Here is a 14557-nt window from a genome sequence, read left to right as displayed (position 1 = left end):
TAAACTGAACAGGCTCCAACAGGAACCAGTTTGTTTGTTTTGGCTCCGGCCCTGAAACTGATCTGGAGAAAGACGAACTCTGCACAGCTTTTATCAAAAAGATAAGCTGACTTATTGCCCAACATGTTTTTTTCCTCCCGAGAGATAATACTGCAGCCAAACTTCAGCACTTTCACTTTCAAACACCACATGTTTGACTCACATGAAGACTATCAACCTGGAGCGTTTCTCATGTCTTTGTGTCTGAGTCACTAGTGGAGACTAGAGACTAGAGGTTTGGATCTGGTCCAGTATTAGTGAGAGTCAGCAGCTGTAAACAAGTTGCTGTTAATCCCTCTGAGTGATTCATCCTGTCAACATTCAGTCATGAATCAGTTGATAATTACTGACTCACACACTGAATGATGCAGGTCACACAGCAACGTCAGTCAATGATACAGAGCTGTGTTGCTCTGATTGGTTGTTTGTCACGTTTCATTGCTCTGATTGGTTGGTGGTCATGCTGTGTTGCTCTGATTGGTTGTTTGTCACGTGTGTTGCTCTGATTGGTTGGTGGTCATGTCTTGTTGCTCTGATTGGTTGTTTGTCACATGTGTTGCTCTGATTGGTTGTTTGTCATGTCTTGTTGCTCTGATTGGTTGGTGGTCATGTCTTGTTGCTCTGATTGGTTGTTTGTCACGTGTGTTGCTCTGATTGGCTGTTTGTCATGTCTTGTTGCTCTGATTGGTTGGTGGTCATGTCTTGTTGCTCTGATTGGTTGTTTGTCACGTGTGTTGCTCTGATTGGTTGTTTGTCATGTTTTGTTGCTCTAATTGGTTGGTGGTCATGTTTTGTTGCTCTAATTGGTTGTTTGACATGTTTTGTTGCTCTGATTGGTTGGTGGTCATGTTTTGTTGCTCTAATTGGTTGTTTGTCATGTTTTGTAGCTCTGATTGGTTGGTGGTCATGTTGTGTTGCTCTGATTGGTTGGTGGTCATGTTGTGTTGCTCTGATTGGTTGTTTGTCACGTTTCATTGCTCTGATTGGTTGGTGGTCATGTTGTGTTGCTCTGATTGGTTGTTTGTCATGTTTTGTTGCTCTAATTGGTTGGTGGTCATGTTTTGTTGCTCTAATTGGTTGTTTGTCATGTTTTGTAGCTCTGATTGGTTGGTGGTCATGTTGTGTTGCTCTGATTGGTTGGTGGTCATGTTGTGTTGCTCTGATTGGTTGTTTGTCACGTTTCATTGCTCTGATTGGTTGGTGGTCATGTTGTGTTGCTCTGATTGGTTGTTTGTCATGTTTTGTTGCTCTGATTGGTTGTTTGTCATGTTTCATTGCTCTGATTGGTTGGTGGTCATGTTGTTTTGCTCTGATTGGTTGTTTGAAATGTTTTGTTGCTCTGATTGGTTGTTTGTCATGACTTGTTGCTCTGATTGGTTGTTTGACATGTTTTGTTGCTCTACTTGGTTGGTGGTCATGTTTTGTTGCTCCCATTGATTCATTTCTCTCAATGGTTTTCGGTCTATTTTGAAGCCTTTCTGTCTGCACCGGACATTAAGGATGAGGCCTTCATGAACAGTTTGTTTGGTTTCCTATGAAAAGTAATGCACAGTAGTAATGTAGTGATCCCACACAATGTTTCCTGCTGATGAAGCAACGTAATGACACTAGAACAAGCGAAGCATGATCCTTACTGGTGGAGGCAACTCAGGTTCAGGGGAGGTTGGACGAGCTCCAGGCTGCAGATTTCCAGATAACACAAGATGAGCCTGTGATCAGATAAGGAGATTCCCCACATGTCTAAATGTTTCTAGTCTCTATCTCTTCATCTGTTCTGGCTCAGAGGGTTGAATCTGGTTTGCAGCGTCTCATTTTACTAAACCATTAAAGGATCTAAATGAGGCAACCTTTACTGTGTTGCTTGTTGGACTTTTGTTTTCAGGTCTTTACTGCCTCGATGAAACAGAAAGTGACTCTGAGGTTTGGCTTCTGTCAGCTGTTGACTCTGGCTGAGTGTGTCAGATGTGTTGAGCAACCTGCTGGCTGCAGCGTTTCATTTTTCTGAGGGAACGTTTCCAACACTCCTCCACATTCCTCTGCTGAGTCCATCAGTGGATGTAAACACCATAAACCATCTGATAACATAAAGACTTCAGGTCTGCTGAGGGAAGCTCTATCTCAGAGACCACCCAGCACCTCGCTGGAGGTGGTGAACCCTCCAGAGTCTCCAGAAGCTCCAAATCCAGACTTGTTGCCTCCATCAGACTAGAAAACAAAGCAGCGTGGAGCCCTACTGTAAATTTACCTCTAAAGTTCTGGCTGTAAACTCCATGAGGCCAGTTTCAGTTTGATGATGATATACCAAGTAAAACTGGAGACAAGCTCAAATAGATTTAGTATCAAATGATAGAACTGGATGGAACCCTCTTATATGGTAGATTTGACACCTTTGGTCACATTTGACACATTTCAAATTCTTTATTGAGCATGATAGTGTTTTGAAAGTAAAAAATAATTAAAAATCACATTTTATGTTGGACTAAAGGACTAAAAAAAGACACAAAATAACTAAAAAAAGACATAAAATGACCAAAAAAATACACAAAATGACTAAGAAAGACACAAAAAGACACAAAATGACTAAGAAAGACACAAAATGACCCCAAAAAAAAGACAAAATGACAAAAAAAAGACAAAATGACTTAAAAAGACAGAAAATGACCAAAAAAGACACACAATGAGAAGACAGAATGACAAAAAAACAAAACACAAAAGACACAAAATGACTAAGAAAGACACAAAATGACCCCAAAAAAAAGACAAAATGACAAAAAAAAGACAAAATGACTTAAAAAGACAGAAAATGACCAAAAAAGACACACAATGAGAAGACAGAATGACAAAAAAACAAAACACAAAAGAGACAAAATGACAAAAAAACACAATATGACCAAAAAAGACACAAAATGACCAAAAAAAAGACACAAAATGACCAAAAAAGACACAAAATGACTTACAAAGACACGAAAAGACATGAAAAGGATTCAAAACCGTCTCAGACTCCAGAGGGTTAATAAAAGACAGAGCGTCTTGTTTTAGTGATCAGAGTTTATTAAAGACGTGTGCAGAATGTTTTGACCCTGGAGCCTCTTTAACAGCTTTAACAGAGAACACTTCACATTGTTCTTCTTGACTTCAGATTATGATGATAAACACTGCTGACCTGCTGTGAAATGCTCCGACTGGTTCTAGGTTTATTCTGGTCCATAACGCCACTAATCAGAAATGAACTGAGAGGTTTCAGACGAACACATATTAGATTAAAGACGTTCCATCCTCGGCTCTGTCTTCTGTCACATATCATAAACATAGCTCACGTCTTAAAGTCTCAGCTTATGGATGTTTACCAGAGAGGCTTTTATCCAGCTGACGTCAGTGTTTGAAACTAAATGAATCCATGAGTAGCAGTACAGTGATGTATCTAAAGCAGGGGTCTCAAACTGGCGGCCCGCGGGCCAATTGTGGCCCTCGTGATGATATTTTGTGGCCCCCACCTTGATATGAAAGTTTAATGTGAGTTTTATATGAATGGCACTTTACCGTGTTGTGTGTGGAAGGTCCCTTTAATTATTTTTTTTGGTCATTTTGTCTTTTTTGGTGATTCTGTGTCTTTTTTTAGATAATTCTGTCTTTTTTTGCTAATTCTGTGTCTCTTTTAAATACATTTTTTAAAATAATTTTGTGTCTTTTTTAGTAATTTTGTGTATTTTTTGGTCATTTTGTGTCTTGTTTGAGTCATTTTGTTTCTTTTTTAAGTAATTTAGTTTTTTCTGTCATTTTGTGTCTTTTTTGGTAATTTTGTGTCTTTTTTTGGTAATTTTGTGTCTTTTTTGGTCATTTTGTTTCTTTTTTTAAGTAATTTAGGTTTTTTTCTGTAATTTTGTGTCTTTTTTTTTGGCAATTTTGTGTCTTTTTTGGTAATTCTGTCTTTTCTGGTCATTTTGTTTCTTTTTTTAAGTAATTTAGGTTTTTTTCTGTCATTTTGTGTCTTTTTTTGGTCATTTTGATTCTGCCTCCAGCGGCCCCCAGGTAATTTGAGTTTGAGGCCCCTGCTGTAAAGTGTCTCCAGTAACAGGGACCATGTGTCATTCAGAGGACACGTTTATCTGAAGCGCTGAATGTAAACGTCCCCGGGCTGCGGGGCCCCTCAGACAGTCCACCATGTGATCTTCTGTTTCTATATTTGTCAGGACGCAGAAGAGGACGTGGAGTCCAAAGCGGACAGCAAAGAGCCTCAGACCTGCCAGGAAACCTCTCTGCTGCACTTCCTCAAAAGTAAGAGTCCTCTTTTCCTTCTGCTTCCTGTCTGAGGAGGCGACTAAAGGCTGCCGCCGGCTCCGGGGTCAGAGGTCACTGGGCCTCCAGAGCACTGACGCAACTCAGCCTTTCTTGTTTCATTGTAACCTTCTGAACGCCAACATTAAACTCACTACAATATATAAAATCTATATCATCTCTAAGTCAAATCAGCACAATCACAACAACTCCAACAGTCTTTGTGCAGAATAACACCGTTAGAATGACAGAAACCAGGAAAAAAGTTGAATTTCTGTCATAAATTATATTTTAAAATTTGTAATAAAACATAATTTATATATAAACACTTTCCCAAGTGTCACAAATGTTCGAACAAACAACACAAAAAGAACAAAAAAAGACAAAATGACCAAAAAAAGATGTAAAATACCAAAACAGTTTTCTCCACTTATTGTCCATATTCTCAGTATTGTCATGTTTCCAGCCTCTCCTGTCCTCTCCTCTCAGCTCTGTGATCTGGTTTATTTTAAATGACACATGGAGAATAAAGAGATTCTGACACTAATATCAACATTTAACACAAGTAACAGTCACTTTTTAGAACTGAAACTACTTCAAATTCTGATGATAACGTCTGTTTTTACAGTATCTTTCTATGCTAAATGGAGGATTTTTGTGATTTTTTTAAGGAAAACAAACGTGGGGTTCAGAGAGTTGAGAATTTAAAAGTGGTCCCAGAATTGAACCCTGAGGAACTCCAGAATATAACCGACACAGAACCAAAGCACCAACACTGACACATGCAGAATAAAGAGATTCTGACACAAATATCAGCATAAAAATACACAAAATGACTAAGAAAGACACAAAACGACCAAAAAAGACACAAAATGACTAAAAAAAGACACAAAATGACTAAAAAAGACACAAAATGACCAAAAAAAAGACACAAAATGACTAAAAAAAGACACAAAATGACCTAAAAAAGACACAAAATTACTAAAAAAGACACAAAATGACTTGCAAAGACACGAAAAGACACGAAAAGGATTCAAAACCGTCTCAGACTCCAGAGGGTTAATAAAAGACAGAGCGTCTTGTTTTAGTGATCAGAGTTTATTAAAGACATCTGCAGAGTTTTTAATCCAAATGTTTTGGCCCTGGAGCCTCTTTAACAGCTTTAACAGAGAACACTTCACATTGTTCTTTTCATTTTAACACTAGTTTGTTTTTTTCCAGACAGAAGGGTTGGTAACCGATGATGGTTGGACAGAATCAAACTATGACGATAACGTCTGTTTCTACAGTTTCTCTCTGTGATTATTTATTTTGTTTTTGGTTGATTTTGTCAAAGACATCCTATATTTTTGTTGTCCAGAGGATAAATGTCTCTGTCCGTCAGGTTTCCCTCGTATCGCCGTGCGGACCCTGAGGAGTCCCGTCTACCTGCTGGTGGTTCTGGCGCAGGTCAACCTGGCGGCGCTGCTGTCGGGCCTCGCCACCTTCATGGCCAAGTTCATCGAGAGGCAGTTCAGCCAGACCGTCTCCTTCTCCACCATGATGATCGGTGAGATGTTTATATTATATATCATTATCGTATTTCCTCAATTTAAAGCCGGGCCCTATTAATGACCGGGCTCATTTAGTAACCGGGTGTAAAAACAGTTCTTAGTAAATAAAAGCCGGCCTCTTTTATAAGCCGGGTGTCTTACCTTAACCTGCACCACCCTGACCCCTGACCCCAACCAATCCTCCTTTAAGTTGTTAACATGAGCCCAAGTTTACCTGAACCCCAAACAGTTCTCTCTACAAGGCCTCACCTTAAACTGAAACCCTAACTCCAACCAGGAGGTGATCTACGGAGAACACCGTTCAGGAAACATCATCTGACGGTAACAGATTTCTGTATTTAGAAGTTTGTCTCCACGAGTTAGTCCTGTAGGTAAATATGGTTGTTTCTCTGCTGTCCTAGTCATTCTCTGTAAAGTCCAGCCGTTTACACACGTTCTTCTGGGCTTTCTACTAGTTTAGACATTTTAAATCCTGCTTCAAATGAACATTCAGCTGTTCATTGTTTGTTTACATCCCAGTACTTCCAATATGGCCGACATCCGGGTAACTGGCTACAATGCGCTGTGTAAAACACTCTAAAAAGTGCCGATCAGAGCTGCTCTGATTTTCTTTTTTGAATAAAACCCTCCTTCAAATAATAGCCTGCCCCTATTATTAGCCGGGTCCCAAACTGATTTTTTATTAATAGAAGCCCCGGCTACTATTGGAGGAAATATGGTATATGATATGATATGATATGATATGATATGATATGATATGATATGATATGATATTATATTATATTATATTATATTATATTATCTCTCAGGAGGAGTTTGTATCCCTCTGGCGGTGTTGGGAACCGTCCTTGGCGGCGTCCTGATGAGGCGTTTGGGTCTGTCAGTCAGCGGCGCCAGCAGGTTGTGCACCGCCGCCATCTTGCTCTGCCTGTTCTCGTCCACGCCGCTGCTGCTCCTTGGCTGCTCCACGCAGAAGGTCGCCGGGGTCTTTCCTCCCAGGTACCATCACCGGGTTACACAGGGAACTAACTCCACTACTGACATGAAACGCTTTTTTTTTTTTTTTTTTTACAAAGGTTACAGAACAAATGGGAAACTATTTAAAAATGGAATTAAATTAACAATTGACAGGAAACCAATTTCACTTTTGACGGGGAACTAATTTCACAACCGACAGGGAACTAATTCATTTTACTTTTGGGAGAGAAGGTAGTTTTACAACAAGCAGGAAACTTATAATGCTATTGAAAGGGAACTTAATTGACAATTTAGTGAGTGAAATCACTCGAAGGGAACTAATTTCACTTTTGTCTGGGAAGTAATTTCTACCATTAACACCCTCATTACACAAATGTCAAGGGAACTAAATTCACCATGGACACAAAACACTTTCCACCCTCAGGGAACTCATTTCAACACAAAAAGAGCTCTAATTTTACTATTCTAAGGGAACTGATTTTACTTTTTTCAGGAAACATTTCGCTCTTGTGAGGCACAAAAAGAGCAATAATTCACCCACTCTATGGGAACTAACTTCACTTTTGACAGGGACCTAATTCCACGGTGTGACCCTTATTTCACAAAGGTCAGCTCTAATTTCTCCACTCTGAGGGAACTGATTTCACTTTTGTCAAGAAACAAATTTCACTTTTCTTCAGGGAACTAATTCCACTCACAGCGCTCAGGGAACTAAATTCACCACAGACATGAAACTGTTTCCACCCTCAGGGAACTAATTCCACCACTCTGAGGGAACTGATTTTACATTTGTTAGGGAACTAATTTCACTTTTGAGAGGGAACTAATTTCACCGTCAATGGCCTTATTGCAAAAATGTCAGGGAACTAAATTTGGCAAAGACACGAAACATTTCCCCCCTACTGGAGTATTAATGAATAAGGTTTTGCAGCTAATAATTGTGTGTGTGTGTGTGTGTGTGTGTGTGTGTGTGTGTGCAGCGGTGGCTCGTTGTCGTGCAGCGCTGACTGTCGCTGTCCTCAGGACGCCTTTAATCCGGTCTGCGGGTCGGATGGCGTGGAGTTCAGGTCGCCGTGCCACGCCGGCTGCACCGACGTCATGACAGACAACAACAACAAAGCCACAGTAAGAAATATTCCTCTTCATCATCTTCATCACTTCACGTTGAAACCGTAGTGCACACGTTCGCCCCCCAAAAAAATTTCTGCCCGAAAAGTTTCGATTCACTTTAACTGATGGAACAGAAACAGTTTCTCTGAGTTTCTTTCTTTCAAAATTATTTTTATTGGATTTTCCTTGGATGCATAATTCTATCAGCTGTCAGAGCACACATCAGTTTATCCAACACATCCATAGACTAGAAAACACCAAAGTTATAGTCAAAAAATACAAAAACAAAACAAATGGAAAAAACTAAAACAAATAAATGAATGAATGAAGATAAACATATAAGAGAAAATTATAAAATAAATAAGTTTCTGAGTTTCTCTCTGAGTGGGTGACATCACAGGGTGAATCTCTGCTCTGGTTTGTTTTTGCATTCCAGCGTTTTCCCTGAACAACTTTTTTCGGTGGAATCGGTGTTGAGCGGGAACAGACGGCTTCAATATGCAGAGTGAAACTAATGTAGCAGCCAAACTAAAGCTCTGTGTGTTTGTTCAGTGGAGTGAGCTCCAGCAGCAGTAAAACACTTTGAGGATCATCAGATTGACTTTGTTGACACAGAAAGAGAATCATTGAGGTTAAAGACTCACTTCTTGGAGTGAAGAGTCACAGCTGTCGTCTCTCTGCTTTCACTTTTGTCCTGATGGAGGATTAGAGGGACGTTAGATAATTAGACTATCAGCCTGAATATCTGACAGGTTTCATTTAAATGAAGATTATTATCTAATTATACCTGGAACCCATTGAAGCCTGGAAAGTGGATATGTCGTTTTGTAGTATTTGTATAAGCTCTCAAATACTTTTTGAATTTCATTTCTATCTGCTACAGAAGCTGAAAAATCTATTATTTAGTAGGAAGCGTTGACACTTCTGTTGAATTTACAGAAAAACTTCAGGTTTTAGGGGCTGATGTTAACCCTATAAAGCCTGAACCACTATATAATTGCCAGAATTTTTTTTTTTTTTTAAACTTGAGTGTTTATTGAACCTGCTGACAGATAACTTTAAAAAAAATCCAAAAACAACAGGGATATATGATTTTAATTTGTATCATATTTGATACATCAGTTCTTTTTGTGCAATTTGTTGCTCACGGTTTGTTTTTCTTGAACTAACAAAAACATATAAAACCCAACATTTTTAACCTTTTAAGGCTTTACTTTCTTTTAACATTTTCCTCAAACATGCAAAATATTTTTTTCCATATAAAACAACATCATACATCTGCTGATATGAAGTTTTCATGCAGCAATGACTGATCCACCAGTGGAACCTGCATATAAATTTTGCTATATCTTGTATTTTTATGCAATTTGTTGCTCAGTTGTTGTGATATTTTTTTCCTGAAAAACCTGATGTATACATGTGTTGAAAAGAAAAACTGATGATGTAGAGGTCTCAAAAACTTGTGTATCAAATATGATACACTTGGGTTTATAGGGTTAAAATCACCAATCAGAGGTTTTACAGGCAGTTTTAGGCATCAATGGGTTAAAGGAAAACTCCCATTTCCACCCTCTGGGGTCCCTGAAGGCGTCGCTGCACTACTTTTATTAAACGCCCAGCTGTAAAAGTTTTAAAGTTCTGGCTTTTAATCCTCTTGTGTCACTGAAATCACAGGCACATTTCTTCTTCATGACGTCACGACATAATAAACGTAACGATGCCGTCACCTTCCCTCTGACCAAAGTAAAACAGAGATGAGGTCAGATATATTAAGTATAACAATATAGAACTTATATGTTATATTTGCAACCTGTAAACACATTTGAAACATTTAAAACTCATTGAGTGTTATTGTTTCAAAAGGGGGAAAAAAACATGATTTTTTTTTAAAAATCAGATTTTAATGTTTGTTGTTTTTTGGTTTCATTCATTTCATTCATTCAAAATGTTGATCCAGAAAGTCAAAGTGAAAAAATAATTATCAGGTTACATAAATGAGATTGTGCAAAAAAAAAATTAAAGTATTATAGCGATGTTAAATATGTTAAATATGACTATTACACTTTTTTTTCCAAGCGGCACAATGAAAAGTATTTAAAAAAAACCCCAAAATATCCCAAGACTCCACTGGGTGAACTCCTTTTAACGCCAGTTTGTGTTTGATGAAGATGGAACAAGTAAAACCAAAAAAGACATACAAGACCAGCAGAAAGTTCTACAAAAAAGACAAAGAATTAAAGTCAATTCTTCACTGAATATGATTGTGTTCCGAAAGTTAAAAAGCATAATTTTCCAAATCAGATTTTATGGGGTTTTTAACACAAAAAACACTTTGTCAGGGGGAGAAAAAAAATCACAAAAACATTTTTTCAAAAGGAAACAAACTAGAAAAGAAGAGAAAAGGGGGGAAAAATTAAATAAATCTAAATTTAAGCTGCATTTTGGGACAAATAACAGACACACAGTCACATTTAGAGAAGCTGTTCAAACAGACCTCCAGCTGGAATAAAAGCAACAATCTGTATTTTGGTGTATTTTCTTGGGCGATTGTTTCCGTCAGGTCTGTTCCTTCGTTCCTCCTCAGAGATTTAATGTTTCCTGGAAGCTTCACTGGAAACTCTTTATTATAAATGTTCCTGATTACTGAATTCCACCCCAACAAACATCTGGACGGTTATATAACGTCTGGTTTCTGCTTTCACTTTCAGCTTTAGAAATGTAGATTTACTGCCAACATGGGAAATAAAAGCAGAACGCTGCCACCAACACAATGAAACCTTTTACATTCAGCGGTCAGGAAAATAAAATGTTAACTTTTTATCAAAAGGAGAAATTCTTCAGGACAGATCATAATTAACTCTTTGTAGTTTTGGTCTATTTTGTCAGTTTGTGACTCGTTCTCATGTTGCTGTCAACCTCCTCTATGACATGATTATTATTTTCGGGTTTTTTTACTCTCAGTGAAGAATTGTATTGTATTGTGAATTGTCTATATTTTTATACTTAATATATTTGATCTTATCTCCAGTTTTAAATCAATACATTTATTAATATGTTTACAAATAAATTATAAAAATATAACTAAATGCAAGAAATAAATGGAAGTCCTATATTTTTACATTTATTGTATGATTTATTTAGGTATTTATTTATTTCTACATTTTTATTCATTTATTTATTTATTTCCACATATATTTATTTATTAGTACATGTAAGTATTTCTCCAGTTTTAAATAAATAAATAACTAAATAAATAAATGGATGTAAATGTATGAATAAATATAGAAATAAATGCAAAAAAATAAATGGAAATTCTATATTTTATTAAGTTTAAGTATTCTTTAATTGGCTCCAAATCTAACATCTAAGAGGTTAAATATATTTTTTATACTAAATATATTTGACCTTATCTTCGGTTTTCCTTTTTGGGGGGTTTACCCGTTAAAGGTTGTTTTTTTCCGTTTCTTTTCTAGTTTTTTCCCCATTAATTTTTTTCCCTGTTAATTTTTTTTCCTTGTTGAAGTGTTTTTTTGTGTGTGTGTAAAAATACATTAAAACCATAAAATCAGATTTTGAAAATGATGTTTTTTGTTTGTTTGTTTGTTTTAACTTTGAGAACAGAATCATACTCAGTGACGAATTGTAAATGTTGGTTCCAAATCTAATGATGAGAACAATTAGTTCTGTAGTTTAAACTTAATATATTTGATCTTATTTCAGGTTTTAAGTTTATTTTTTCTTTTCTACTTTTTTTCCCCGGTAAAAATATTTTTTCCCATAAAACAATTTTTAGAGTTAGAGTTAGAGTTTTTCCCTCTTTTTTTCTTTTCAGTTTTTTTTCCCATTCATTTTTTTAACAGAAACATTCATAAACTGATGATCCGTTCAAAGACCGTCGGAAAGTTCACACTCTGACAGTAATGTCTGTTTTTACAGTTTCTTTCTACAACAAACGGTGAATTTTCTGGTGATTGTCAGTAGAAAACATGGTTTGATGTTGGGCTTCAGAGGGATGAACACGACTCTTTGCTCATCTGTTTTTCTCTCAGAACTACACTCTCTGCCGGTGTGTCGGCGGCGGTCCCGGCGGTCCCGGCAGTCCCGGCGGCCCCGTTGGTCCCGGCGGCTCGGCGTCTCCGGGGACGTGTGGCAGCGGCTGCTCCGGCCTCCTGCTGCCCTTCGTGGCGCTGCTCGGCCTCACCAGCTTCATCGCCTCCTTCTCCCAGACGCCGTCCTACATGATGATCCTCAGGTCAGCATTCACTCATTTTAACGTCCTGGGAGAGTTCTTCTTCTGCTGCTCTGAACGTTTGAGCCTCGACACGAGAGGAGCTACACATATATATATAAATATACACTACCGGTCAAAAGTTTTAGAACACCCCAATTTTTCCAGTTTTTTTATTGAAATTCAAGCAGTTCAAGTCAAATGAACAGCTTGAAAGGGTCCAAAGGTAAGTGGTGAACTGCCAGAGGTAAATAAAAAAAGGTAAGCTTAACCAAAACTGGAAAATAATGTACATTTCAGAATTATACAAGTAGGCCTTTTTCAGGGAACAAGAAATGGGTTAACAACTTAACTCTATGGAGTCTTGGGCTATTTTGTCCATTTTTGAATTCTTTTCATGTCTTTGTAAGTCTTTCTGTGTCTTTTTTTAGTCATTTTGTGTCATTTTTTGGTCATTTTGTGTCTTTTGGTGTCTTTTTTTGTCACTTTGTGTCTTTTTTTGGTCATTTTGTGTCTTTTTTTGTCATTTTGTGTCTTTTGGTGTCTTTTTTGTCATTTTGTGTCTTTTTTTGGTCATTTTGTGTCTTTTTTGTCATTTTGTGTCTTTTTTTAGTCATTTTGTGTCTTTTTTTGTCATTTTGTGTCTTTTTTTAGTCATTTTGTGTTTTTTTATCATTTTGTGTCTTTTTTGTCATTTTGTGTCTTTTTTTAGTCATTTTGTGTCTTTTTTTGTCATTTTGTGTCTTTTTTTAGTCATTTTGTGTCTTTTTTTAGTCATTTTGTGTCTTTTTTTGTCATTTTGTGTCTTTTTTTGTCATTTTGTGTCTTTTTTTAGTCCTTTAGTCCAACATAAAATGTGATTTTGAATCTTTTTTTTTAACTTTCAAAACACTATCATGCTCAATAAAGAATTTTAAATGTTGCAAATGTGCATTAATTTCAGAGTACACTGAGACATTAAACTGCATCATTTTCAATTAAATTCTGGAAAAGTTGGTGTGTTCTAAAACTTTTGACCAGTAGTGTATATATATATATATATATATATATACATCCTTTATTTTAAATTCATTAATTGATATTTTTTCTGTATCTTATATACATAGAATTCACTGGAATTCAACATTCAAGACGGTTGATGAATTGAACTGAAACCTCTAAAATACGAAGAGAAAACAAAGCCGTGTTCATGTTCACACTGAAAACCAAACAACAGCCTCATTAACAGTTTAAAGGCTCACAGCTGCTGAGGGTTAAATACATCCAGATGGTGAAGAAGCTGCTGGAGGAGGAGAACAGGAAGGAGGCTCAGAGGGGGAGGGGTCAGACAGCTTTCATCCAATCAGAGTCAGAGTTCACCTGAGCTGCTGACTCACCTGTTGTCAGTGTGATGGTCAGCAGCAGAGACTCTGAGCTGGGTTTAAGAGCTTCAACGTTTAGTTTTATGGTTTAACATCCACACACATGAAGCTCTGAAGAACTTTATACACAATCCAAGAGTTCTAGGAGGAAGCAGCAGGACAATGAAGATAAATCTGCAGAGAGACAAACAAGCTGACAGAAGATCAACAGAACACAGCAACAAGTCCTGCAGCTCTGAGGAATCACAACAATCACAGCAACTCAAACAGTCTTTGAGCAGAATAACACCGTTAGAATGACAGAAACCAGGAAAAAAGTGCCCACAAGTGTCACAAACAACACAACACAAAATGACCAAAAAACAATGTAAAATGTTAAAATAGACACAAAATGACGTAAAGTGACCAAAAGAGACACAAAATTACCAAAAAAGACACAAAATTTCCCCCCAAAAAAGATGCAAAGTTACCCAAAAAAGACACTACATTTCCAGAAACTACCAAAAAAGGTTTTAAAAAATGACCTAATCAAGATGTAAAATTACCAAAAAAGATACAAAATTTCCCCAAAATGATCAAAACAGATAAAATGATCAAAAAAAACACATACATTTCAAAAAAAAAGATACAAAATTTCCAGAAATGACCAAAAGAAGACACAAAATGATCAAAACAAGATGTGAAATTACCAAAAAAAAGTCTACATGTTGTATATACTAAAATATTGTCCAGCCTGTCCCCTCCCCTCAGCTCTGTGTAAACAGCCTCTCCTGTCCTCTCCTCTCAGCTCTGTGTAAACAGCCTCTCCTGTCCTCTCCTCTCAGCTCTGTGTAAACAGCCTCTCCTGTCCTCTCCTCTCAGCTCTGTGTAAACAGCCTCTCCTGTCCTCTCCTCTCAGCTCTGTGTAAACAGCCTCTCCTGTCCTCTCCTCTCAGCTCTGTGTAAACAGCCTCTCCTGTCCTCTCCTCTCAGCTCTGTGTAAACAACCTCTCCTGTCCTCTCCTCTCAGCTCT

General features: G+C 37.3%; 1 protein-coding gene across 1 annotated transcript in view; it reads left to right on the top strand.

The window, feature by feature from the left end:
• Positions 1–14557, top strand: part of slco2b1 (solute carrier organic anion transporter family, member 2B1) — a 47269-nt gene that overhangs the window by 27725 nt on the left and 4987 nt on the right. Inside the window, exons 9-13 of the mRNA XM_059351487.1 lie at positions 4230–4314; positions 5699–5863; positions 6677–6866; positions 7826–7970; positions 12005–12207. Of these exons, the coding sequence (XP_059207470.1) occupies positions 4230–4314; positions 5699–5863; positions 6677–6866; positions 7826–7970; positions 12005–12207 (788 nt within the window). The remainder of the gene's footprint in view (positions 1–4229; positions 4315–5698; positions 5864–6676; positions 6867–7825; positions 7971–12004; positions 12208–14557) is intronic.

The sequence above is a fragment of the Centropristis striata genome, chromosome 15 (assembly GCF_030273125.1).
Source record: "Centropristis striata isolate RG_2023a ecotype Rhode Island chromosome 15, C.striata_1.0, whole genome shotgun sequence".
Taxonomy (NCBI): Eukaryota; Metazoa; Chordata; class Actinopteri; order Perciformes; family Serranidae; genus Centropristis; species Centropristis striata.
Note: the sequence above shows the minus strand (reverse complement) of the source record. Positions and strands in the feature narration are given on the sequence as shown.